Source organism: Gossypium hirsutum, chromosome A11 (genome assembly GCF_007990345.1).
Source record: "Gossypium hirsutum isolate 1008001.06 chromosome A11, Gossypium_hirsutum_v2.1, whole genome shotgun sequence".
In the NCBI taxonomy this organism is placed as follows: domain Eukaryota; kingdom Viridiplantae; phylum Streptophyta; class Magnoliopsida; order Malvales; family Malvaceae; genus Gossypium; species Gossypium hirsutum.
Window position 1 is genome coordinate 9,470,734 of NC_053434.1, and position 25,005 is coordinate 9,495,738.

The following is a 25,005-nucleotide window of genomic DNA, read 5'->3' on the forward strand; positions in this document are numbered from 1 at the left end:
CTTACTTTCTTTTTCCACTCACTTGAGCCTTTGAACAATTAATTAAGCCATTTATCTATTAAAGTTAATTGCCAGTTACATATCTATGTTAAATTTGAAAATTTAAATAATTGTTGATGTGGCATCCACATTGCAATTCACGTGTATGCTAGATCAACAAAGTTATAGATGTTAAGTTTTTTTTTATCCATTTTTAGTGATTTGATAAACAATGTAAATTCAAGTGCTAAAAGAGATAAAAAAAAATTAAATAGAAGGTGTAGACCCAATTTTTAGCCCGGGCCCATATATATTCAAAGATAAAACATAAAACGGCCCAAAATACAAGTCAAGTTACAAATGGCCCAACACTAATAGGCCCAATTTCGGAAAACCTAGGGTTTTCATATGTTTCGCGCCGCAGCAGTGGCCACCAGCAGCCTCCACGCACTATGCACGATCATCGACTCGCGCATGGCTCGCCCCATATCTGTGCGCTTTGCTCCCATGTCTCCATGACCTACAATATGAGCAAAAATAGCTAGAAACCGCTTGTATTTTGGACTATAAAGCCTCTAAATTTTGATTGTAAAATGATGGTTTTTTTTCCTCTCGGAGAAAGAGAATACGAATTGTATACAAAATACACACAAAAATCAGTAGAAAGTAACCAAAGAGTATTTTCAAAGGTAATTATTTAATGCAGTTTTTTTTTGTTTCTTCTTTTTCCATTTTTTTTCATTTCCATTCGGATCCGCATACGAAAATATAAAAAGAAAGGGGAGGGGAACTCACCGTCGCGGCACAAGAGGAACCTCTGAAGTCGAAGTTTGGCTCAAAATGGTGGTGGAGCCGTTTCTCTTTAGTCTGTTGAAGAAGAGAAAAAAGAGGGGAAAGTGAAGGAGAAGAGTTTCAAAACTTAAGGGTTTTTTAAGGAAAAAGTTAAAATGTTCTCTTTAAAGCAAAAATAATAATTTTTAAAGTAGGTTTTAATTTTAAGAAATAAAATAAAACAGCATTGGGAAGGGTAGAGTCAGTATGTGACTTGGTCCACGCGTATTTACCTTTTAGATGGAGGATTTGCGCTTTTAGTCCGCCTCCTTTGTGTCCACTTCTAAATTGGCCCAATTCACATTTTATTGTCTTTTAAAATTTTCACTAAAATTTGCATACTGTTCCAATTTGGCCCGTGCCTGGGTACTACGTTTAGGAGTTTGGATCTTTTGCGTTTTTGGACCCTGTGCATTCACGCGCCTTGCACTTTGATCCCTATTTTAATTTCCATGGTTTGTTGTATTTATAAAGTATCCCTTTTGTTTTAATTTTTTTTTATATTTTTTTTGCATAATTCATTTTTTCATTCACTTAGTTTTTTATATATTCGTATATACATTTTAAATCGCTTTGACAGTTTTACCTTTTTAGAAAAACATTATTTTAGCGTTTTTTATATATCTTATTTTGTATGTTATTACATTTAATTATGCACATAATTTATGATAAAATTAGCTCTATTCTATGTACACTATTGTTTTCATATTATCTTATGTAAATATTTTCTTTTAAATTTTATATATATATATATTTTAAATTTATTTATGTAAAATTTGGTTCTTTTTAAAGGGTTATTTTATATTTCATTTATTTTAGTATCTTGGTATATATTATTTACACTTTTTTTCCATTTTCATATATACATCATTAGTTAAATTAACTTGTCTATGTTTTATATATTTTTTTAATAATTATTCATATATTGTCAGTTTTTATATGCATATAAGTTATTTCGAATTTTTGCTTGTGTATTTCTTTGCATATATTTAATAGTATTTAAATTGTTTATATCATTGACTCCTAGTTCTTGTGTTGTCTTGCATATCACGTGTCGTCATTGGCTTTCATATCGTTTTCACATATTATTGTTCATATATGTAATTATGTTTTTTTTTTTATTTCTTGTAATTGCATTATGGTTTCAATTCCCATGTTTACTCAATATCGATTGTTTTTATCCTCAAGTAAACAAGTATTTTTAATTCGTTTTTGTAACTATCAATTTAAAAAAAAACTTCTAAAACAAAGGCAATGTTTGGCGTTTGAAAATTTAGAAAATCGTGCCTTAACATGCTGGGCTTCGATTTTCTGCTTGCCCAAAATAGTCAAATATTCCTTTAAAATTTCATTCATGTTTTCTAAATTTTAAAATAAGGCAATGTTCTATGTTTGGAAATTCGAGAAATCATGCCCTAACGTGCTGGGTTTCGTTTTTTTTCGTTGGTCCAAATAATTGAATACCCTTTTCGTTGCATTTTGGAAATCATGAAGTGATCTCAATTTTTGGAGGCTTAAAATATCGTGTCCTAACGTGCTGGATGTGGTATTTTATTTCTTTGAAACGAGTGAATCTTAAAATCCAATTTGAGTTGTGCACACACTTTTAAGGGGATCATATTTCAATGGTTTTTTTTAAAATTTTCAACATTAGACATAAATTAATTAATTAGGTACCAATTTTGGGCGTTACGAGGGTGCTAATCCTTCCTCGTATGTAACCGACTCCCGAACCCATTTCTTGATTTTTCGTGGGCCAAAATCCATATTTTAATAAAATGATTTATTAGGTGATCCGATCACACCTAAACCAAAAAAGGATCGGTGGCGACTCCATACCTCGTTTTAAAGTTGATCCCTTTTTTTTCAAACTTTTAAAAATGATTTCGACAGCTTGGCGACTCCATTAGGGACCAATAAGAGAGTCAAGCCGTAAAATTGATTATTTTCTGTCCTTTTGTCAAAAATTTAAAATTTAGATTTTAACATATGATCCTTTTATTGCATTTTATGGGTTTTATGGTTTTTGTCATTTTATTCGTGTTTTGCATTTTGAGTTTTTTATATCCCTTCACATCATCTTACATGACCGTTGTGGTCGCACCTTTTTAAGTGGGAGTGATGAACTACGCCTTCGTGAGGTTTTCACATCCGCATGGGCTAGTGGACTGCTTCCGGGATATATCCGTACCTATGTCTTCGTGAGGTTTTCACCTCCGCATGGATATAGGGAAATGTATTCCTCTGAACTGAACTCTATCCGCGTGAACCTATAATGGGTGAGAGTTGAGGAATCTGCTGGTTCAGATACCATTTTCGTAGAACCGAACGGCATATAGTGAACTCTAGGAGCCCGCCCTAGGTAGAGCTATGTTGAACTCTAGTGATTACCCAGTTAGGTGTTTAATTGTTTTCTATTTGCTTAAATTTTTATTTTTTGAATACTAACTTGTTGTGTTTTGTTGTGATTATGTTTTGCATGTCATTTCATATTAAAAAGGTGTCGATTTCTGTTCGGTTGCTAAATTAGAAAGCTTGTTATAGAGAGCGAATTCCTTGATAAAGTAGAGGATAATGCGACTGTCCGTATCTGGTCAGAGAAGATGCAACTTGAGAAAGGGGATAGCCTAGTTGAAGGGTATGCATCGGGGTTTTCGGGCTTCACTCACATCAATGTAACCTAAAATGAACTCTAAGAGTTGAGGGATATATGGGCTTGTCAGGATGATGAGACCAAGCAGCTATTCTATCAAAGTTATGGTGACTTACCCTACCTGCTCGATATCAAGGTGGGCAAGTACTTGTTTCGGGCTATGGCTCAGTTTTGGAACCCGGCATATAGTTGTTTCACCTTCGGGAAGGTGGACTTGGTGCCTACTGTGGAGGAGTATACAGCTTTGCTTCGTTGTCCAAAGGTTCAAGTCAACAAAGTTTATTCCAAGGCTGCTAGTGCCCTAGCTTTTGTAAAGAAGTTAACGGGTATCACTGGGATGAGTGAACAATGGGTTACAGCTCGAATTCAGCAAAAAGGTGAAGGTAGGTGTATTCCTTGGGTAAGTTTGAGGGACCTGATCGTAGCACATCAAGATACAAAGAGGAAAGTTGACGTCTTCGCTTTGAGTATTTATGGTTTGGTGATTTTCCCTAAGGCTTTAAGGCATATAGATGAAGCAGTTACCGATTTCTTTGATCGACTTGACAAAGGGGTCACACCGGTGCCGGCAATTCTTGCTGAGACATTCAAATCCTTGAGTGCATATCGGAGGGCAAGTAAAGGTAGATTTCTAGGGTGTGAGCAGTTATTGTTGGCTTGGTTCTACAGCCATTTCTAGAAGGTGGATAAGGTTTCCTATCGGGTTTTTTCTGAGAGTTACTCCCCGTTAAAAGAGATAGCAGCCATGTCTATGAGATATGAAATATCAGAAGAAAATTGGATCGTGCTCTTCCGAAATCTTAAGGAAGAGGATGTTGAGTGGAGAGCTCCTTGGTTTGTTCCTGATGAGATCCTCTATCGGTGTGGGAGTTTTGATTGGGTACCTCTACTTAGAATTTGGGGAGCTGCTGGATATGCCCCTTTGCTCGTTTTAAGACAATACAGGTCAAGCCAGCTTATACTGATGACACATGGATTATCCCATAGTGAGTTCGCGTATAGGGAGAAGAATTATAAGAATAAGGTTCAAGAGATTTCTGATGCTTGAAAACAGACGCGCCGGATGAAGAGATTGGTTGTTGGATCAATGACGACTCCTTAATAAAAGGGGTGGTTGAGTAAAAGAGTTAACGATAATATCCCCGAGCTGAGTTTAGAGGATGTTCGTGTGATGAAAGAATATTTGCAAGTAATTCCCTCCGAGCTTGAAATCGTAAAACGGGACTCCGAAGAAAGAAATACAGAGTTGGGAAAAAAGATAGAACAATTGGATGTCGATGTTCAGAAACTCGAGGTCGAGAAGTTGAGAAAAGGGAAAAAGAAGGTTGAGGAAGACTTGGATAGTTTGAAGACCGATTACAAGAAGTTGCGTATGTCGATGAAAACTGCTGGATTGGGAAAGACGTCAGAGCAGTGGCGACAAGAAGTTCAAGAGGAAAAGGCTAGAGCAGATCAGTGGGAGAAGAGGTTCCATGATGCTCGAGCACGTGAAAGCGCCTTAAAGAAGAGCTTGGTTGAAGGCCAAGGTGAGAAAGAGATATTAGTAGCTCAGGTAGCGGAGCTAGAAAAGGCCATGCATCAACACCGTGGTCGTAACTCTGATATTGAATTAAAAGCCAGCCTGAGTAGGATTGAAGATTTGAAAGGGAAGGTAGAAGAACTCAAGACTACACTACAAAACTGTGAGCTTCGAATTGAATTACTTAAGTCGAACAATGAGTAGTGGAAGGAACAATTCTGTCAATCGCAAGACCAAGTCAGGGAAAGAGATTATATCATGGGCGAGGCCGTGGCTCAGATTCAAGAAGTGGCCGATTATCTACAGACCTTAGCGGTTCAGGCTGATGTGTTATGTTTGAAGTATGAGTTAGAGTCAGACCGGGGTCGTGAGCTGGCTTACCTTCTTAAGAAAGTTAAAGCTTTGAGCATTAGGGCTAGACCGTATATATGATCTGTTTTATGAAAAGGATTTTGCTTTCTAATAAAGTTTTTTAAATGGAATTGAAACAGAATCGACGTCTCTTTAGTTTTTCATTCATTTCATGCATTTGCATTTCATCGCATCATGTACATTAAATTTCAAAAAAAGAACCTTAATTAATTAAAACATTGTATTATAGTTACCCTGAAACATCAATACTACACACGGAAAAAGACCAAAGCTATGGATCAAGGTTGGAAAAATTAGAGCAAATGCAGAAAGAAATGCAGGAACAGATGCAAGCATAAATGCAAGAGCAATTAGCTAAGATCCAGCAAGATATGAAAGATCAAATGCTGTAATCTCAGAGGAGTATGATGAGCGAATTGACTCAGCTACTAGTTGGAAAACCGGAAAATGGGAAGAGTTCCAGGGTCAATGCTGAAGATGATAGCAGGATTCTTGCTTATCCTCCGGGTTTCACCCCAACAAATACCCCAATGCCTCCTCAAAAGTTGTCTGTTAGTATCAAACCCCAATATCAAACTGGTACTTCGGCACCGATAAATATTTAGACGGGCTCGTGTTCCAACCCTAGAGACCATCGGGCAAATCCTACAGTCCTTGACTTCGATGAGGTCGCGAAAGTAGGAAAGGCAGAAGCAAAATTTCCAAAGCGACTAGAAGACTGATATAAATGGTTGGAGGAAAAATTCAAGGCATTGAAAACACTGATTATCATTGCGGAATGGATGCTAAGAAGTTGAGCCTGGTCCCGGATTTGGTACTCCCTCGGAAGTTCAAAATTCCGGAGTTTGAGAAATACAACGGAACCAGTTGCCCTGAGGCTCATGTCACTATGTTTTGTCGAAGGATGACTGGTCATGTCAATAATGATCAGTTATTGATTCACTGTTTCTAGGACAGTTTGGCTGGGGCTGCGGCTAAGTGGTACAATCAATTAAGTCGTAACCAAGTCAAATCATGGAAAAACTTAACACAGGCCTTCATGAAACAATATGGTCATGTGACTGACATAGCGCCTGATAGGATCAAATTACAAAACATGGAGAAGAAGTCAAATGAAAGTTTCAGGCAATATGCTCAGAGATGGAGGGAGATTGCTACACAAGTCTAGCCCCCACTATTGGAAAAGGAAACAACCATGCTTTTCATTAATACCTTGAAGGCACCTTTTATTAATCACATGTTGGGAAGCGCAACTAAGAGTTTCGCGGATATAGTTATGTCTGGTGAAATGATTGAAAATGCAATAAGGTGCGGAATGATAGAGGCAGGGGAAAGCACCAGGAGGTTGGCCCCGAAAAAGAAAGAAAATGAAGTCAGCAATGTGAACATGTGTTATGCGAAACCAATCATGGTAAATCAACCGAAAGTGGTAACCACGGGCCAGCAAGCTTCACCAAGGCAGGAGCCCAATACAAAGCAGAACACGGAGAATTCCTAGTTTACTTCCATTCCAGTAACATATCGGGAGCTGTACAAAAGTTTGTTTGATGCACAAGTCGTATCTCCTTTTTATTTAAAACCACTGCAACCCTCATACCCCAAGTGGTATGATGCAGGTGCTCAATGTGAATATCATGCTGGAATCGCGGGACACTCGATAGAGAACTGTACCTCTTTTAAGAGGGTAGTCGAAAGGCTCATCAACATGGGTATTATGAAATTCGATGATGCACCTGGTGTAGGAAATCTGTTACCCTATCATACTAATAAAGGGGTAAATACAATAGTCGAGAATATGGGAAGGAGAATTAAGTTGGATATGACAGAAGTGAGAACCCAGATGAGGGAGGTTTTGAAGAAGATGGTAGAGAAATGTCTAGTCATGCAAGACTTTGGGAGCAAATCCCGAGAAGCAGGAAACTATTGCGAGTTCCATGGAGATGTGGACCATGAGATAGAAACATGTAATAAATTTAGAGCCCTAGTACAGGCTCTAATAAACAACAAAGAGCTAGAGTTCTTTGAGTTTACTGAGAAGGAAGATGTATGCACCTCGAAGGAGGGGTTGATAGAGAAGGTTTCTGAGGTCAATCACCCAGTGGTGATCATTTCACGATCGAAAATTAATAAAGTTGGAGCAAAAATCACACCGAGAGTTGTAATCCATAGACCCACGACTTTTCGGTATAAGGATATCAAAAGGGTGCCTTGAAAGTACAACTGTAATGTGACATATCCAGAGGGGGAGAATCTGGTCAGCACGTCAAGTACAAAGGTCGAGCGTGGAAAAGGGAAGCCCGTGATAATTGAACTGTAACAGCCTAATTTTCAGTGGTGTCGGAAAATTGATTCGAGATCACTAAATCCGACAAATGAGTAGGAAATATTATTAATTTAGTGAGTATAAGTTAAATGTTAAGTTAGGAAAAATTTTGAAATAGTGAAATGTACAATATATATATATATTAAAATAATTAGAATTGAAAATGAGGTATCGAGACCTCGGGAATTTTAAATCGAGCCATAAATATTTTTATAAATATTTATGGAGGGTTAATAAGTTAGTATTAAAGTTTCGTCAAGAAATTTTAAAGTACTGATAGCTAATTGAACAAAAAGGACTAAATAGTATCAAATGCAAAATTGTGCGAAATGATTAAATAGCTTAAATGATAAAAGAAAGAGGGATAAAAGGCAAATAGACCCAAGGTCTATTTGGGCTGGATGGCAAGAGCATGAAATCACCAAGAAAATAAGGGCAAAATTGGAAAATTACAAAATTTACTTAATAAAGCTAGGACTAAAGTGGAATTATCTAGATTTCTCTTTATTTTTCTTCATTCTCATCAGAAAAAACACAATGGAAGAGTTCCCTTAAGCTTGTTTTTCATATTTTTACTGCAAGTAAGTTCAATTCTTGATTATTTCTTGAAATTTTTGTGTTTTTGTGACTTTTACAACTAGGTCCATTTGTTGAATTCATTAGTTCTTGATTCTGTGAATGAAATTGAAAGTTTCTATGAATATGTGCTGGAAGTATATGATGATTTGATATAGAATTAGAGCTTTAAATTATTTATATGCTGATTTTATTGAAAGAATTGAATAGAAAGTGAATGTTTGGGACCTAAATTGTAAAAGAGTTTGAAGTTAGAGTTGTATGTGTAAATTCTGAATTTCAATAGTTATGAAATAACTTATAATGTCTAGGAAAATTATTAATTGAGAAAATTAGTTTAATTGAGGGGTTAATTAAGTAAGGACTGAATTGTATGAACTGTGAAATTTGGGGCAAAATGAAAATCAACATTTTGCACTAAAATAGTTTTGGACAGCAGCAATAGTCTAACTTTGAAAAATCTCCAAAAATTTTAGAAATCTAACTAGAGGATGAATAAAATATGAAATTAAAGCTTATTGAGTCTAGTTCCTTATAGAAGAAACGGTGTAAGCAATGGAATTGTAAATCATGAGATATAATAAGTTTTGTGAGACAATGTCAGAACGATTTCGGGTTCCCCTATTCTGACTTTAGAAAATCATCAAAAATTGGATAAAAATAATTAAGGGATTAAATTTATATGTTTAAAATCCTTAAAGAGTCTATTTTCAATAGAAATAAGCAGAAACATCATCCGAATCTCGTACAATGAGATAATTAATTCTTAGTGAAGAAGGGTCAGAACTGTCAAACAGCAGAACAGGGGAAACTTTACAGAATAAACTGTACTTATTGGATGAACTAAAAATTCTGAAAATTTTATGGTAATAAGATAAGTAAGTCTAGTTTCAAGAAAAATTAGCGGATCTTAATTTCAAGTTCTGTAGCTTAAGATATAAATAATTTAGTAACTACGACGCAAATAGACAGTTTTGAATATACATAAGTAAATAGTGAAATTATTGATAATGTTACTTGTTGCATGTTATATAAATTAAGGATGTGGAATGGAGAGGAGGAGGAGGAAAATATGTATGAATATTCAGCTAGCATGGCTAATTTGTATGTTTTAGGCTCATGGACTAAATTGAATAAAAGTACAATTTTATGGGTAATTTTGTAAAAAAATGTTAGAAATGACCAATTTGCATGAAATGAATTATTTTATTATTTAAATTACAAAATTGAATGAAATTATTAATTTAGCTCAAGATCAGGGAAAAACATGTTTTAAGGATTAAATTGGAAAGTATTGAAATTATGGAAAATTCTGACATTTTATAGAATTCATAGGTTGTTATCAATTTGTGTGAGAACAACGGCTGGAAATAAGGATTAAATTGCAATAATTTTATTTTATTTTAACCTAAGGATGAAATCGTCATTAATTAAAAGTTTAGGGGTAAAATGATAATTTTGTTTAGAGCATTAGTTGAATGTATTATAACATGAAATAAATGAAAACGACGATCAAATTTCTTTATAAAGATCCGAATGACTTGAATACGAGACTTGAACATGGAAAAGAAAAGATATCGGATTAATGAAATATATGATAAATGAATCGGTAACTCCGGTAATGCTCTGTAACTCTATTCCGGTGATGGATTCGGGTTAGGGGCGTTACATGAACAAGGGAAAGAGAGGACAAAACCACTGGTTAATGAACCAGTAATTGAAGATGAAGCTAAAGAATTTTTGAAGTTACTAAAACACAGTGAGTATAGTGTCGCGGAACAGTTGCACAAGCAACCGGTACGCACATCGGTACTAGCCTTGCTCCAAAACTCAGAGGTTCACCGAAATGCGTTGATGAAGGTGTTGAACGAGACCTATGTCACTGAAGATATTTCAGTGAACAAGCTAGACTGCTTTGTCAGTAACATAAGCACCGATAATTTCATCTCCTTCAGTGACGATGAAATACCACCAAGGGGCATGGGATCCACCAAGGCTTTGCACATCACCACTCACTGCAAAGGGTATACATTGCCGAGGGTATTAATTGATAATGGGTCAGCGCTGAATGTTTTGCCATTGTCCACATTAAATAGGTTACCAATAGACAGTTCTCATATAAAGACATGCCAGAACATAGTGAGGGCATTTGATGACACTGAGAGGAAAGTGATGGGAAGGATTGATGTACCTCTGCTGATCGGACCAAACACATACGAGGTAGATTTCCTTGTGATGGATATTACGCCTTCTTATAATTGCTTGTTGGGGAGGCCTTAGATTCACTCAGCAAGGGCAGTACCGTCATCGTTGTACCAAAAGTTAAAGTTGGTGATAGAGGGCCGCTTGATAACGATAAATGCTGAGGAGGACATTATTGCATCCGTTACTAGTAGTGCACCGTATATAGAAAATGATGATGAAACAATTGAGTGTTCCTATCAGTCATTGGAGTTTGTAAATACAACTTTCATCATTTAAGGGGGCAGGGTCCCAATGTCAAAAATGTCTGAGACTACGAGGATGAGCTTGCAATTAACAGTGGGAAAGGGAGTATTGCCTGGAAGAGGACTTGGAAAGTATCTTCATGGACGAGTTGAGGTACCAGTTTTGGCTGATAAACAGGATCGCTTTGGCTTAGGGTATAGGCCAAATACAAAGCAGAAAAGAAAGGAGATGGAAAGGAGGCAGATGAGACGAATAGCACGACTGAATGGGGCAGAAGTCGAGTGGGAATCAATGACTTTTCCCCATATATCCTATACATTTGTGTCAGGTGGAGTTATTTATCCTGAATTGAATATGACAAGAGAGGGAACAGCTAAAGACGCAATGGAAAATTTGAATATTAATATCATATCTGAAGTGCAAGTGATGAAACGTGACTTAGCAAGTATTCGCCCTTATGAGCTTGGAAGTGTTCTAAACAACTGGACTGCGTAGGAAATTCCTGTAGTTTTTAGTGCTAATACAGAGTAATGTTTAAAACACACTTGTTGTTTTAAAGCCTAGAAGCAATAAGAATCATTTGCGAAATAGGCTCATGTTCAAAACGTTTATTTCAATATAAATACACTTTCATGTCTTATTCTGAGCAAATATTCTTTTATCTTGAGCAAATTTTATTTTCTTGTATTTCATTTATAATCATACTATACAAATAAAGCTATACTTAGGTTCATTTGATTGTTGGATATTCTTTCGTGCCTACAATAGGTCTCTAGATATCAATGGCATGAGTGATGCTGTTACAAACTCGGAGTTCCTTTTTGAGAGAGGCGTGTGTCTGGAGGGATCTCAGGATTTTGAAGTTAATGAAGGCTGTAGCTTACCTTCAGATTTGTTAAGGATGGTAGAACAGGAAGAGAAACAGATTCTACCCCATAAAAAGACAATCGAGAGTGTGACCTTGGAAGAGGGGAAAGAGGTGAACATTGGAACTTGCATCATTGAGGAAACAAGACGGGACCTCATTGATTTACTGCAAGAGTTCAAGGATATCTTCGTGTGGTCATATCAAGACATGCTTAGGCTAAGCGCTGATATTGCGGTGCATCGCGTCCCCACAAAAAAAGAGTGCAAGCCTGTTCAACAGAAACTTCGAAGGATGAGACCTGATGTTGCAGTAAAAATAAGAGAAGCGGTCAGGAAGCAATTTGATGTCGGGTTCTTGCAAGTTGTTAATTATTCAGAATGGGTAGCTAACGTCGTCCCTGTCCCTAAGAAAGATGGAAGGATGAGGATGTGTGTAGATTACATGGACTTAAACAAGGCCAGCCCAAAAGACAACTTCTCCTTGCCTCACGTCGACACTTTGGTGGACAACACGGCAGGTTACTCGCTGTTTCCCTTCGTGGATGGTTTCTCTGGGTACAATCAGATAAAGAGGTATCCTGAAAACATGGAAAAGACCACATTTATAACCTTATAGGGGACTTTTTGCTATAGGGTGATACCATTCGCGATGAAGAATGTGGGAGCAACATATCAAAGAGCCATGGTAACCTTATTTCATGACATGATGCATAAGGAAATCGAGGTCTACGTTGACGATATGATCGCAAAATCCCGAACAGAAAAGGAGCATATACAGGTTTTGAGGAAATTGTTCCTGAGGTTGAGAAAGTTTCAGCTAAAGCTCAATCCAACAAAATGTACATTTGGAGCTAGGTCAGGGAAGCAGCTTGGTTTTATAGTTAGTGAAAAGGGAATTGAGGTTGACCCCAACAAAGTCAAAGCTATACAAAAATTGCCTCCACTGCGCACTCAAGAAGGAAGTTCGAGGGTTTTTAGGAAGACAAAATTACATTGCTCGGTTCATCTTGCAATTGACGGAGAAATGCAATCCCATATTTCACCTTCTCAAGAAACATAACCCAGGTGTATGGGATGATGAATGCCAGAAAACCTTCGACAGAGTTAAACAATATTTGACCAATCCCCTAGTGCTAACGCCACCTAGCCCGGGTAGGCCATTGATATTGTATTTGACAGTATTTGATATTTCAATAGGATGTGTGCTCGGCCAACATGATGAGACAGGAAAGAAAGAAAGAAAGGGCAATATAATACTTCAGTAAGAAATTCACTGAGTGTGAAATGAGATACTCGCCAATTGAAAAGTTAGGTTGTGCCTTGGTTTTGACCACTCGGAGATTAAGGCAGTACATGCTATACCACGCGACTTAGTTAATCTCAAAACTGGACCCTCTAAAGTACATGATAGAGTCGACTACTCTAAGTGGAAGAATGGCCCGGTGGCAAATCCTGCTTTCTGAATTCGACATAGTTTATGTGAACCAGAAGGCTGTGAAAGGGAGTGCAATAGCAGATTTTCTAGCCAGCAGAGCTTTAGAAGATTATGAGCCTTCGAACTTTGATTTCCCTAATGAAGATCTAATGTATGTGGCAACTACCGAAGAGGACACTTTAGAAGATCATCCGTGGAAACTGAATTTTGACGGAGCATCAAACGTTGTTGGCAATAGAATTGGGGCAGTCCTGATATCCCCACATGGAGATCATTATCCATTCACTTGCAAATTAGATTTTTATTGCATAAATAATATGGCAGAGTACGAGGATGTATCATGGGAATCCATACAGTAATCGAACGTAAAATCAAGGTGTTAGAGGTGTATGGAAATTCTGCACTGGTGATTTATCAGCTTAAAGGTGAATGGGAAACAAGAGACCCAAAGTTGATTAACTATCGAGAGCTAGTTTGGCATTTGATTAAAGTGTTTGATGATATCACTTTCTTTTATCTCCCGCGATACAAAAACCAGATGACAGATGTTCTGGCTACGTTAGCTTCTATGATCAGAGTAAATGGACCAGAGAATATGAACCCGATCCAGATGAGTATTTATGAGGCTCCAGCTTATTGTTGTAGTATAGATGACGAAGAGGAGAGAGATGTTTATCATTGGTATCATGATATTTTACGATATGTGAAGAGCCGTGAATATCCTGATCAGGCAACTGAAAATGATAAGAGGACGTTGAGAAGGCTAAACAATGACTATGTCTTAGATGAAGAAATCCTGTACAAAATGAGGAAAGATCATGTGCTGTTAAAATGTGTTGATGCTGTTAAAACTAAGAAAATCCTGGAAGAAGTCCAAGAAGGTGTCTGCGGGACGCATGCCAATGGGTTCACAATGGCCAGGCAAATTATGAGATTCGAGTACTACTGGTCCACAATGGAAGGAGATTGCATCAGCTATGCCAAGAAATGTTATAGGTACCAAATTTATGGTGACAAGATCTATGTACCTCCTTCACCCCTTCATGTCATGACTTCTCCGTGGCCTTTCTCAATGTGGGGCATGAACGTCATTGGGTCGATTTCACCAAAAGCTTTTACTGGACATCGATTCATCTTTGTGGTCATCGATTACTTCACCAAGTGGGTAGAGGCTATTTCATATGCCAAAGTCACAAAGTCGGCAGTCAGCAAGTTCTTAAAAAAAGAAATCATATGTCGATATAGCATGCCAGAAAGGATCATATCTGACAATGCATTGAATTTGAATAACAGTGTGATAGTAGAGGTCTGTAAGTAATTCAAGATTAAACACCACAACTCGTCACCTTATCGCCCCAAAATGAATAGTGCGGTTGAGGCAACCAATAAGAATATCAAGAAGATCGTGGGGAAAATGACTGTGACCTATTAGGATTGGCATGAAAAGCTGTCATTTGCTCTTTATGCCTATCGAACATCTGTCAGAACTTCTATCGGGGCAACACCTTACTCATTGGTTTATGGGATGGAGGCAGTTTTGCCCATTGAAGTCGAAATTCCTTCTCTCTGTGTTTTATCAGAGTTGAAGCTAGATGAAGCAGAATGGATTCAGTCCCGATATGATCAGCTGAACTTAATTAAAGAAAAGTGACTGAAGGCTATCCGTCATGGTCAAATGTACCAGAGGCGAATAATGCGAGCTTACAACAAAAAGGTTCGCCCCAGATTATTCCATGAGGAGGACTTGGTATTGAAACAAATTCTTCCTATACAAAAAGATTTCAGAGGGAAATGGATGCCAAACTGGTAAGGACCTTACGTGGAAAAGAAGGCTTTTCTAGAAAAGCGCTGATATTAACTGAGATGGATAGTAGGAGCCTGCCTAACCTAGTAAATTCGAATTCAGTCAAGAAGTACTTCGATTAAGAGGTAAAAACCCACAAATGGCGCCTAAAAAAAATGGAGAGGCCGAGGTAAATATTTGCTTCTCTTGATTAATCTATTCTCTTGAATCTTGTTCCTAATAAACTTCAGTTTTGTCCATCTTTATCTTTGTGTTCACGTACTTGTATTGAAATAACTACTAATGAACTAATAATACTTTTACAAAAGAGGTTTTTGTATATTACTCTGGGAGTTTCTAAATGGAACATGAATCTGAAGCAGGACTTTTAGTTAGAACTTACCCAACTTAGAGGTGGGATATTTGTGTTCAATTTGGGATTATCTCTTTAGATTTTTAGTCAAATATATTGATTGAATAAGAAAACAGGATATCGTGTCAACCAAAGCATTAAGAGGGGATCATGATATTCCTCATTAATGTAATGTCGGGCGTACACATCTGGTCATGGGGCTCGGGGAGTGGTGTAATAGACCGAATTAATGAAAGAGGGGGTTTTGAATATGGTACAAACCTTAGGTTCTAGAAGTATAGCGAAACATACTTTGAAGTTGCAATAGGGCAAACCAGTTGAGCAAAATGAGTTGTTTCTACAGGTTTTATTGAGAAATGCTAGTCGAGCAGGAAGACAGCATAATACGATGATGATAAAGCTCTGATGAATAAAGAGTGATGGCACTTAAAGTTTTTTTAAAAAAAGAAAAAAGAAATCATTTTTATTTCTACATTCATATCATTCATAACACATTTGGTTAGGAGCATCTGATTCATTTCAATCTTAGCATTCTAATTATTTGGCATAAACATAAACATAAAACTGAGTCTGCAGGGCATGTTCCCTAGAGGACAATGTAGTGACATCGGTGAAAATTACAGATCTTATCTCCATGTATCGGCTATGGAGTAGATCGAAAATGGCGAGTCTTATCTCCATGTATCGACTATGGAGCAGATTTTAGCCACCAAGCCTTATCTCTCTGAAGTTGCAGAGAGCAGGTTGAAGATACAAGTCTTATCTTCCTGAAGTTGCAGGAAGCAGACTGAAAATTACAGATCTTATCTCCATGTATCGGTTATGGAACAGATTGAAAATGGCGAGTCTTATCTCCATGTATCGGCTATGGAGCAGATTTTAGCCACCAGCCTTATCTCTCTAAAGTTGTAGAGAGCAGGTTGAAGATACAAGTCTTATCTTCCTGAAGTTGCAGGAAGCAGACTGAAAATTACAGATCTTATCTCTATGTATTGGCTATGGAGCAGATAAAAAATGACGAGTCTTATCTCCATATATCGGCTATGGAGCAGATTTTAGCCACAGACCTTATCTCCCTGAAGTTGCAGTGGAACAGGTTGAAGTCAAACATTATCTTTTTGAAGTTACTGTAAGACTACTTGAAGAAGGAGTACCAAGGAGGTCGAAGATTTGGCAGGACCGGGCAAAATTGGTTCTTTTAGGGTCTTTGCTCCGTTCTCGTTACACAATAACTCGCAAAGAGGGCAGCTGTAGACCCAATTTTTAGCCATGGCCCATATATATTCAAAGATAAAACATAAAACGGCCCAAAATACAAGTCAAGTTACAAATGGCCCAACACTAATAGGCCCAATTTTGGAAAACCTAGGGTTTTCATATGTTTCGTGCCGCAGCAGTGGCCACCAGCAGCCTCCACGAACTATGCATGATCACCGACTCGCGCATGGCTCGCCCCACGTCCGTGCGCTCCGCTCCCATGTCTCCATGACCTACAATATGAGAAAAAATAGCTAGAAATCGCTTGTATTTTGGACTATAAAGCTTCTGAATTTTGATTGTAAAAGGATGGTTTTTTTCCTCTCGGAGAAAGAGAATACGAATTGTATACAAAATACACACAAAAATCAGTAGAAAGTAACCAAAGAGTATTTTCAAAGGTAATTATTTAATGCAGTTTTTTTTTGTTTCTTCTTTTTCCATTTTTTTCATTTCCATTCGGATCCATATACGAAAATATAAAAAGAAAGGGGAGGGGAACTCACCATCACGATGCAAGAGGAACTTCTGAAGTCGAAGTTTGGCTCAAAATGGTGGTGGAACCGTTTCTCTTTGGTCTGTTGAAGAAGAGAAAAAAGAGGGGAAAGTGAAGGAGAAGAGTCTCAAAACTTAGGGGTTTTTTTAAGGAAAAAGTTAAAATGTTTTCTTTAAAGCAAAAAAAAATGATTTTTAAAGTAGGTTTTAATTTTAAGAAATAAAATAAAACAGCATTGGGAAGGGTAGAGTCAGTATGTGACTTGGTCCACGCGTATTTGCCTTTTAGATGGGGGATTTGCGCTTTTAGTCCCCCTCCTTTGTGTCCACTTCTAAATTGGCCCAATTCACATTTTATTGTCTTTTAAAATTTTCCCTAAAATTTGCATATTGCTCTAATTTGGCCCGCACCTGGGTACTGCGTTTAGGAGTTTGGATCTTTTACTTTTTTGGACCCTGTGCATTCGCGCGCCTTGCACTTTGATCCCTATTTTAATTTCCATGGTTTGTTGTATTTATAAAGTATCCTTTTTGTTTTATTTTTTTATATTTTTTTTGCATAATTCATTTTTTCATTCACTTAGTTTTTTATATATTCATATATACATTTTAAATCGCTTTGACAATTTTACCTTTTTAAAAAAACATTATTTTAGCGTTTTTTATATATCTTATTTTGTATGTTATTACATTTAATTATGCACATAATTTATGATAAAATTAGCTCTATTCTATGTACACTCTTATGTAAATATTTTCTTTTAAATTTTATATATATATTTTAAATTTATTTATGTATAATTTGGTTCTCTTTAAAGGGTTATTGTATATTTTATTTATTTTAGTATCTTGGTATATATTATTTACACTTTTTTTTCCCATTTTCATATATACATCATTAGTTAAATTAACTTTTCTATGGTTTCTATTATTTATTTTGATTTTCTTCTTACGTAATATATATATTTAATAATTATTCATATATTATTCAATTTTTATGTTATTTCGAATTTTTGCTTGTGTATTTCTTTGCATATATTTAATAGTCTTTAAATTGTTTATATCATTGACTCCTAGTTCTTGTGTTGTCTTGCATATCACGTGTCGTCATTGGCTTTCATATCGTTATCACATATTATTGTTCATATATGTAATTATGTTTTTTTATTTCTTGTAATTGCATTATGGTTTCAATTCCCATGTTTACTCAATATCGATTGTTTTTATCCTCAAGCAAACAAGTATTTTTAATTCGTTTTTGTAACTATCAATTTAAAAAAAAAACTTCTAAAACAAAGGCAATGTTTGGCGTTTGGAAATTTGGAAAATCGTGCCTTAACGTGTTGGGCTTCGATTTTCTGCATGCTGAAAATAGTCAAATATTCCTTTAAAATTTCATTCATGTTTTCTAAATTTTAAAATAAGACAATGTTCTATGTTTGGAAATTCGAGAAATCGTGCCCTAACGTGCTGGGTTTCGTTGTTTTTGTTGGTCCAAATAATTGAATATCCTTTTCGTTGCGTTTTGGAAATCATGAAGTGATCTCAGTTTTTGGAGGCTTAAAATATCGTGTCCTAACGTGCTGGATGTGGTATTTTATTTCTTTGAAACGAGTGAATCTTAAAATCCAATTCAAGTTGTGCACACACTTTTAAGGGGATCGTATTTCAATTTTTTTTTAAATTTTCAACATTAGGACATAAATTAATCAATTAGGTACCAATTTTGGGCGTTACGAGGGTGCTAATCTTTTCTCGTACGTAACCGACTCCTGAACTCATTTCTTGATTTTCCGTGGGCCAAAATCCATATTTTAATAAAATGATTTATTAGGTGATCCGATCACATCTAAACTAAAAAAGGATCGGTGGCGACTCCATACCTCGTTTTAAAGTCAATCCCCGTTTTTTTCAAACTTTTAAAAATAGTTTCGACAGAAGGCTAAAATGATTTTTTTTAGTAAAGTTGGAGGGCCAAACAAGTCATTATGCCTATTTTAAAATTACTTAAAACTTGACATGCATGATCTAAATGAGTAAAATATAGATAAAATACGGTTGTTGTATTGTTAAAATATTAATAGTAATATATAAAATTAACATTAATCTTATTTACCCTCATTCCTTTTAAATATGCAGTAGTTTTTGCATGGAAAATAAATCCTATCACTGTAACTGCTAAGAATTCAATTAGTATAGCTGTATGCTTGTGGCATGTAGCATTTATGCACCAACGAATTTGGACTTCTCTTGGTTTGACAGCTTTTCCCAATGTTGACATGCAGGAAAAACAAATACGTGGAGAGAGTACAGATCCACGATCGTAGTAGACGTATAGTTTAACCCTTTGGGAAATGTTATTTTTATGAATGGCTAATGTTCAGCAGCCATTTTGGTCGGTTACACTGCTATAGGACAAGAGCCTCCAAGTGCGGCAGGCAGTTATGTTTTCGAGCATTAGCAAATCAAGCAAAGAGAAAGGCAAAACGTTTAACACGTGAGGAAAAAGGAAAAAAAGAGTGCTATTATTTTAGCAAAGATTATAGGTTTTAAGGTGAGTCGGTCATGTTGTGTGATTTTACTGGTGAAGGCCAGGACTGGCCCATCCACGCGAGTAGCCATTGTTGCTTTCTTCTTTGTTTATTGCATTACTTTTTCGGCTGAAACCTACTTGTTATTTCACATTTGACTAACAAGTAGTAGTAACGGGTCCTACCCAATCAATCTTTTAATAAAAATATTGGAGCCATTTTTTAAAAGATTTCTTGGGTTATTTTATTTTTAGTAGAACACAAGAGTGTAATTTATGTCTATTTTATTGTTCTTTAATATTGATTTTTAATGAAAGAATTAATATTTGTAAAGGTGTAATCATTGCCAGGTAAATTACTTTTTATGTTTTTATTATATATTAATAATCACCAATCGAATATGTAAAATTATATTTTTAAAGGATGATTGAATTTGTATTCGATAATAATAAATACAAAAACAATAAATGTGCCACAAATAATTGTTTGTTCTAAATTTGATTTGATGTTGAAATATGAAAATTTTATTTTACTATATCACATGTTTTAAGTATTAAAAAAGAGGTATTTGATGGAAATGTGAGGTTAGGTGCGTTAAACTCAGAAAATAAGGAGGGAAGGATTAGATCCAAATTACAAGAAACATACTTATCAGAATTGAGGTAAATCCACTCTTCCCAGAACCACTGATGAAGAGACGAAGTTGGAAAAGGAAGAAGATTGACGATTTGGTTACCCACCGGATCTTTGTTTTTGTTTTGGTTATTTTGTCTAGATTAGGTTTTTTAGGGTTTAAACCTTTTGGTTTTTAGGAATAGTTTTAATGGAGCTTTAATTTTATTTTATTAAGTTAGGTGACACCGGCATTCATGGTAAATAGTTTAGAGACAGGTCGTTATAGATGGATTTGTAATCGTAAAGTTTTTTTTTTCCAATCAATACATCAGTCGATTTTATTTAAAAAAAAATGAAAAAGAAAAAGAAGTCTTTGATTGGATGGACATTTCCAATGATCGGACCATCTATCTTATAAAATTATATTTGGAATATGATATTTTACATTAGAGAACCTAGATTATTATTTAATATATAAGGAGTTTTTTTTTTGTGAATTATAAGAGGAGAATAAAGTATTAATAATAACGCAATTAGCGTAGCTCGAATCTAAACAACATTTGAGGTAATAAAGATCCTAACTATTAAGCTAACACGAGATTCAATAACACTATTTCTATTTAAATTCAAATCCAAAAGAAATATAAAACTAATCTTGAATCACAGGACGATTGAGCAATCAAAAAATATCTTGTTTCTCTACTTGAAAAAACCATGTGCTTAAATGAGTTTCGGTTAGAAACTTGAAAACGAGATTGAAAGGTGCATCGGCCGGTGGGAATGAATATATCTGAGAATGACTTTTTCTGATTTAAATTTGTTTCAAACCTAATTACTTTTGGTGCCATCTTAAATATAAAAAAATAATTGTGGTTTCTCTCTGATGTATATAAAATTATTTTATCCATATTTTTTAGATTATTTTTATTTTTTTAACATTGCCGTCTCATTATAAAAAATAATTTTTTAAAGTTTATAATTATTTTTTTAACGATATTGAGATTTGAACTTAAATTTTATTTGTAAGAGTGAATCGTATCTTACTGTTAAACCCAACATTTATTAGTACCCATATTTACCAAATGCATTAATTTTTAATTTTATTAAGATTGAACTAAATGAATAATGGGACAGCCGGGGTGTGAAGTAGAGCTAAGGGTGAGTACATTTTACTATTTAATCCTTATAGAATTATCATTAATAAAATATATGTATTTGAGGATTAAATTAATAGAATTTATAAAGTTAAAAGGTTAAATTTATTATATTATTTAAAATTAAAATCAAATTGATCAAATGTATAAGTATTGAAGATTAAAAGTATTATTATACATGTTAAAAAAATATCACATCATCATTTTCATTAACCATTTAATGGAAAATACAAATAATCTAAAACATTAATCACAAAATTGACAATTTTTATAATTTGATAACAAAAAAAATACCATAATAATTGGATGAATAATGATACAATTTACCTAAAAAATTTTAAGATTTTCTTTTATACTTTACCTCACATGTACGCATGTTTATGATCAGTGTCAATTTTGTCTCCATTATCACCTCCCAATCATTGAGGAGTTAATTAAACCAGAGCCCTCAGGTAGGGACCAGAGATTAAAAATTGAAAAATAAATAGAACGGAAATTCGATGTGTAATAATTATAGGATTAAGATAGAAAATAAAGCTGTCCATAGTTTCTTCTCCTAGCTTCTTCTTTTTACTTTTCAGCAAAGAATTGATTATGTCCGTAAAAGACGAAAATATTTAATTGTGAGTTTTTAGTTCATTTAGTTAGTAGTTTGATTTTTTATTTTAATTATAGTATATTTATCTTGTAATAATTTTATTTTACGTTAAGTGACAATTTGATCGAGTATTATATTTGTATTGTATTTTTGTTAATTTTTTTAATTAAGAATTGAACATTAAAAAATTATTTTCTTATTTTTTATTTTAAAATAATTTATTAATTAAATAGAGATAATTAATTTTCATTAAAAAAATCCAAATTGAGTAAATCAGCTAGGCTAGTGCAGTAGTGCTGGAATTTTCTTTTAGGCTTTTATGAAAAAAAAATGAAACATTAAAAATAAAAAAAAATTTATTCAACTGTTCGATTTCCAAATCAATTGATCTAATGGCTTTCTCCGGATTGATACCAGGGGCGAAACTAGAAAATTTTTTTAGGGGGGCCGGATGAAATTTTAATTTTCTATTGTTTATATTTTTATAATTTGTAAATGATTAAATCAAATTTTTATAATTTTAGGGGGGTCAAAGTATAATTTTACCTTTACTAATTTAATTTTTTTAAAAAAATTTAAGGGTCTAAAATATAATTTTATATTTTAGGGGGCCAGGGCCCATGCGAGCCCCCGGCTATGCCCCTGATTGATACCCTTGTTGATTTCAGTCTAATCAGTCAAATTCAAATTTTTTATGATGTTTATAAGTTTATATCAATTTTAAACACTTTTTATAGTTTTTATGATTTTTAAAAAAATTTCATACGTATTTATAAAAATTTAAATATGTTTTATTAATTTTATAAAATTTAATATAATTTATTAGATTCATTATAATTTTATAGTTTTTATTAGTTTATATTAATTTCGTATTATTTATAATATTTAATAATTTTGATAATTTTTTTATTTTTTTGTAATTTTTTAATTTTTTTCTGATTTTTTATTTGAAATTTTAAAATTATTTTTAAGAAAAATATTAGATTAAACCAAAAGCTGTCATGTGTAACCATCTAATAGTCCATCAATTTATTTAATGGTGAACGTGATCAATAACGAAAACCATCAATTGAATGACTTAATTGATTATTCTAGTTAACGACAAAGATTTAAGAGTACGAATTTAATACAAGAATTTATTTTTACTTTTTTTTTTAATTTTTTTTTACATATAAACTTTTATTTTATTTTTTTTCTCTCTCCTTGATTTTGAAAGGGAATTTACAATATAGCCGACAAAAAATTATGAGAGAGAACCTTTTATTCATTCGGTTTGAAATCAAGATATAGAAAAAAAAATAAGCAAGGATCATTTGACTCCATATTGTTTTTAGCCCCATAACATTCACTTTTGTGGCGCAACATGAATTGTTGGCCCAAAAATTATTGCGGTTAAGGAATTGAGCGGAAAACAGTAGGTGGTGATCGATGGGGGTCGGACATTGGTAAGCCAATGACTGATACCAGTCCAGGAGGGCATCTAAATTCTTAAAGACAGATAATTGAATTGAAAGGGGAAAAAAATAAAGGGCATGGGGTTAATAATTTGTTTTTACATCCTTTAATTAATATCATCAAAACCGTATGCATCAGACAATAGGCAATGAAGAAAATGTGGACTTAAATTTGCGGAAAAATATTGCTGGCTGCCTAAATGTGGGATAAAGCCAAGAAATCTTTTATCCCTAAAGTTTTTCCCTGTCTTCGCTATAGAGTCAACCTTTTATCCCTTTGTTTTGAAATCAAAGACAGAAAAAAAAATAAGCACCATTATTCTGACTCCATATTATTTTTAGCCCCATAACATTCACTTTTGTGTAGCAACATGAATTGCTGGCGAGTGGTGAAATTAAGGGGCTGGAATGGCCTGGCTCCCCTTAAAATAATTTTTTTATATAATTATTTTAAAATTTTTAAAATTTTAAATTAATAAAGATAAAATTATTTTTTAGTATCCTTAAAAATATAAAAATTTAATTTTATCTTTTAAAAATTATAAAAATATAATCTATTAACATAATGGAATTGCATTTTTTCTTATCATAATTGTAAAAAAAAAACTCTAATGTTCGGGGGCTTTTGATTTTGTGCCCTTAATTTTTTTATTTTTTGATTAACACCCTCAATGTTACAATTTTTTCATAAATCAGTCCATTTTTAACAGTCAATATGAGTTGACCGTTAATCAAACTGTAGATCAACATAATAACTCATGTGGCATGCTACATAGTAGCTCATGTCTAGATCAACAAATTATAATTTAATTTCGGCACCTAAAAGTTTTTTCTAGTTTCACCCTATTGCTCGCCCAAAAATTATTGCAGTTAAGGAAATGAGCGGAAAACAGTACGTGGTGAACGATGGGAGTCAGACGTTACTCGTTCGTAAGCCGATGATTGATATACCAGCCACAAGAGAATGAAGCAAATGTGGACTTTATTACTGGATGCCTAACTGCATGATAAAGCTAAGAAATCTACATGTTCCGACTCTTATATATATATAACCTATTTCTAATCTATATTCGAATATAAATATAACCGTTCATAATTAAACATAGAGAGAATAATAAGTTTAATTTATTGCATGCTACGAGATATAAAAATAATTTTGATATAGCTGCAATTCGCAGACACAAACAACAATAGAATTGAACACATGTTTGAAAACGTGTCATTTTCCTATCAAGATAAACGTCGAACCATCTTTTTCATATCAAACATTAAAATATTGCCTCATATCAGTAAGATTTGTCTTGATTATCTGACTCACAGTCGGCCGTAGACTTTGCTCCGAAATTCATGCAGAACAAAGACGTAACACGTGTTTAAATATTTTATATATATATATATGTATATATTATATTTGCCTTTGTTGTTTGGCGGTATCACCTTTATTGAAAATCATAACATTTAGATTACCACAACTCATGAGTGGAATACATATATAAACTAAATTTATGAAAAATTAATATAAAAATTAAATATGATTTTGAGTAAAAGGGTAAAATTGAGATAATGATGACTATGATGTTTTCATTTTAAATTATATGATTTTTATCATGTAAATGTATTTCTTTTAGATTTATTAAAATAGAAAAAGATATAATTATTCTTGAAATAATATTTGTTACTTTGTAATAAGATTGAAGTGAGTTGATTCAAGTTTGAATACTATCAAGTTCTACTCGAAATTT

General features: G+C 34.1%; 1 protein-coding gene and 2 long non-coding RNA genes across 3 annotated transcripts; 1 reads left to right on the forward strand and 2 right to left on the reverse strand.

Annotated features, from left to right (window-relative positions):
* Positions 1-246: 246 nt before the first annotated feature.
* Positions 247-1,211, reverse strand: LOC107909785 (uncharacterized). The gene is made up of 2 exons (XR_001687354.2): positions 775-1,211; positions 247-499 (listed from the first exon to the last, which is right to left on the reverse strand). It is a non-coding gene; the product is annotated as an uncharacterized lncRNA (long non-coding RNA).
* Positions 1,212-3,623: 2,412 nt separating this feature from the next.
* Positions 3,624-4,511, forward strand: LOC121209963 (uncharacterized). The gene is made up of 2 exons (XM_041082012.1): positions 3,624-4,076; positions 4,143-4,511. Exons 1-2 carry the CDS (start codon positions 3,624-3,626, stop codon positions 4,509-4,511), a joined length of 822 nt encoding a protein of 273 aa, XP_040937946.1.
* An 11,899-nt stretch (positions 4,512-16,410) lies between these two features.
* On the reverse strand, positions 16,411-17,088 carry LOC107909786 (uncharacterized). The gene is made up of 2 exons (XR_001687355.2): positions 16,923-17,088; positions 16,411-16,649 (listed from the first exon to the last, which is right to left on the reverse strand). It is a non-coding gene; the product is annotated as an uncharacterized lncRNA (long non-coding RNA).
* Positions 17,089-25,005: the final 7,917 nt, after the last annotated feature.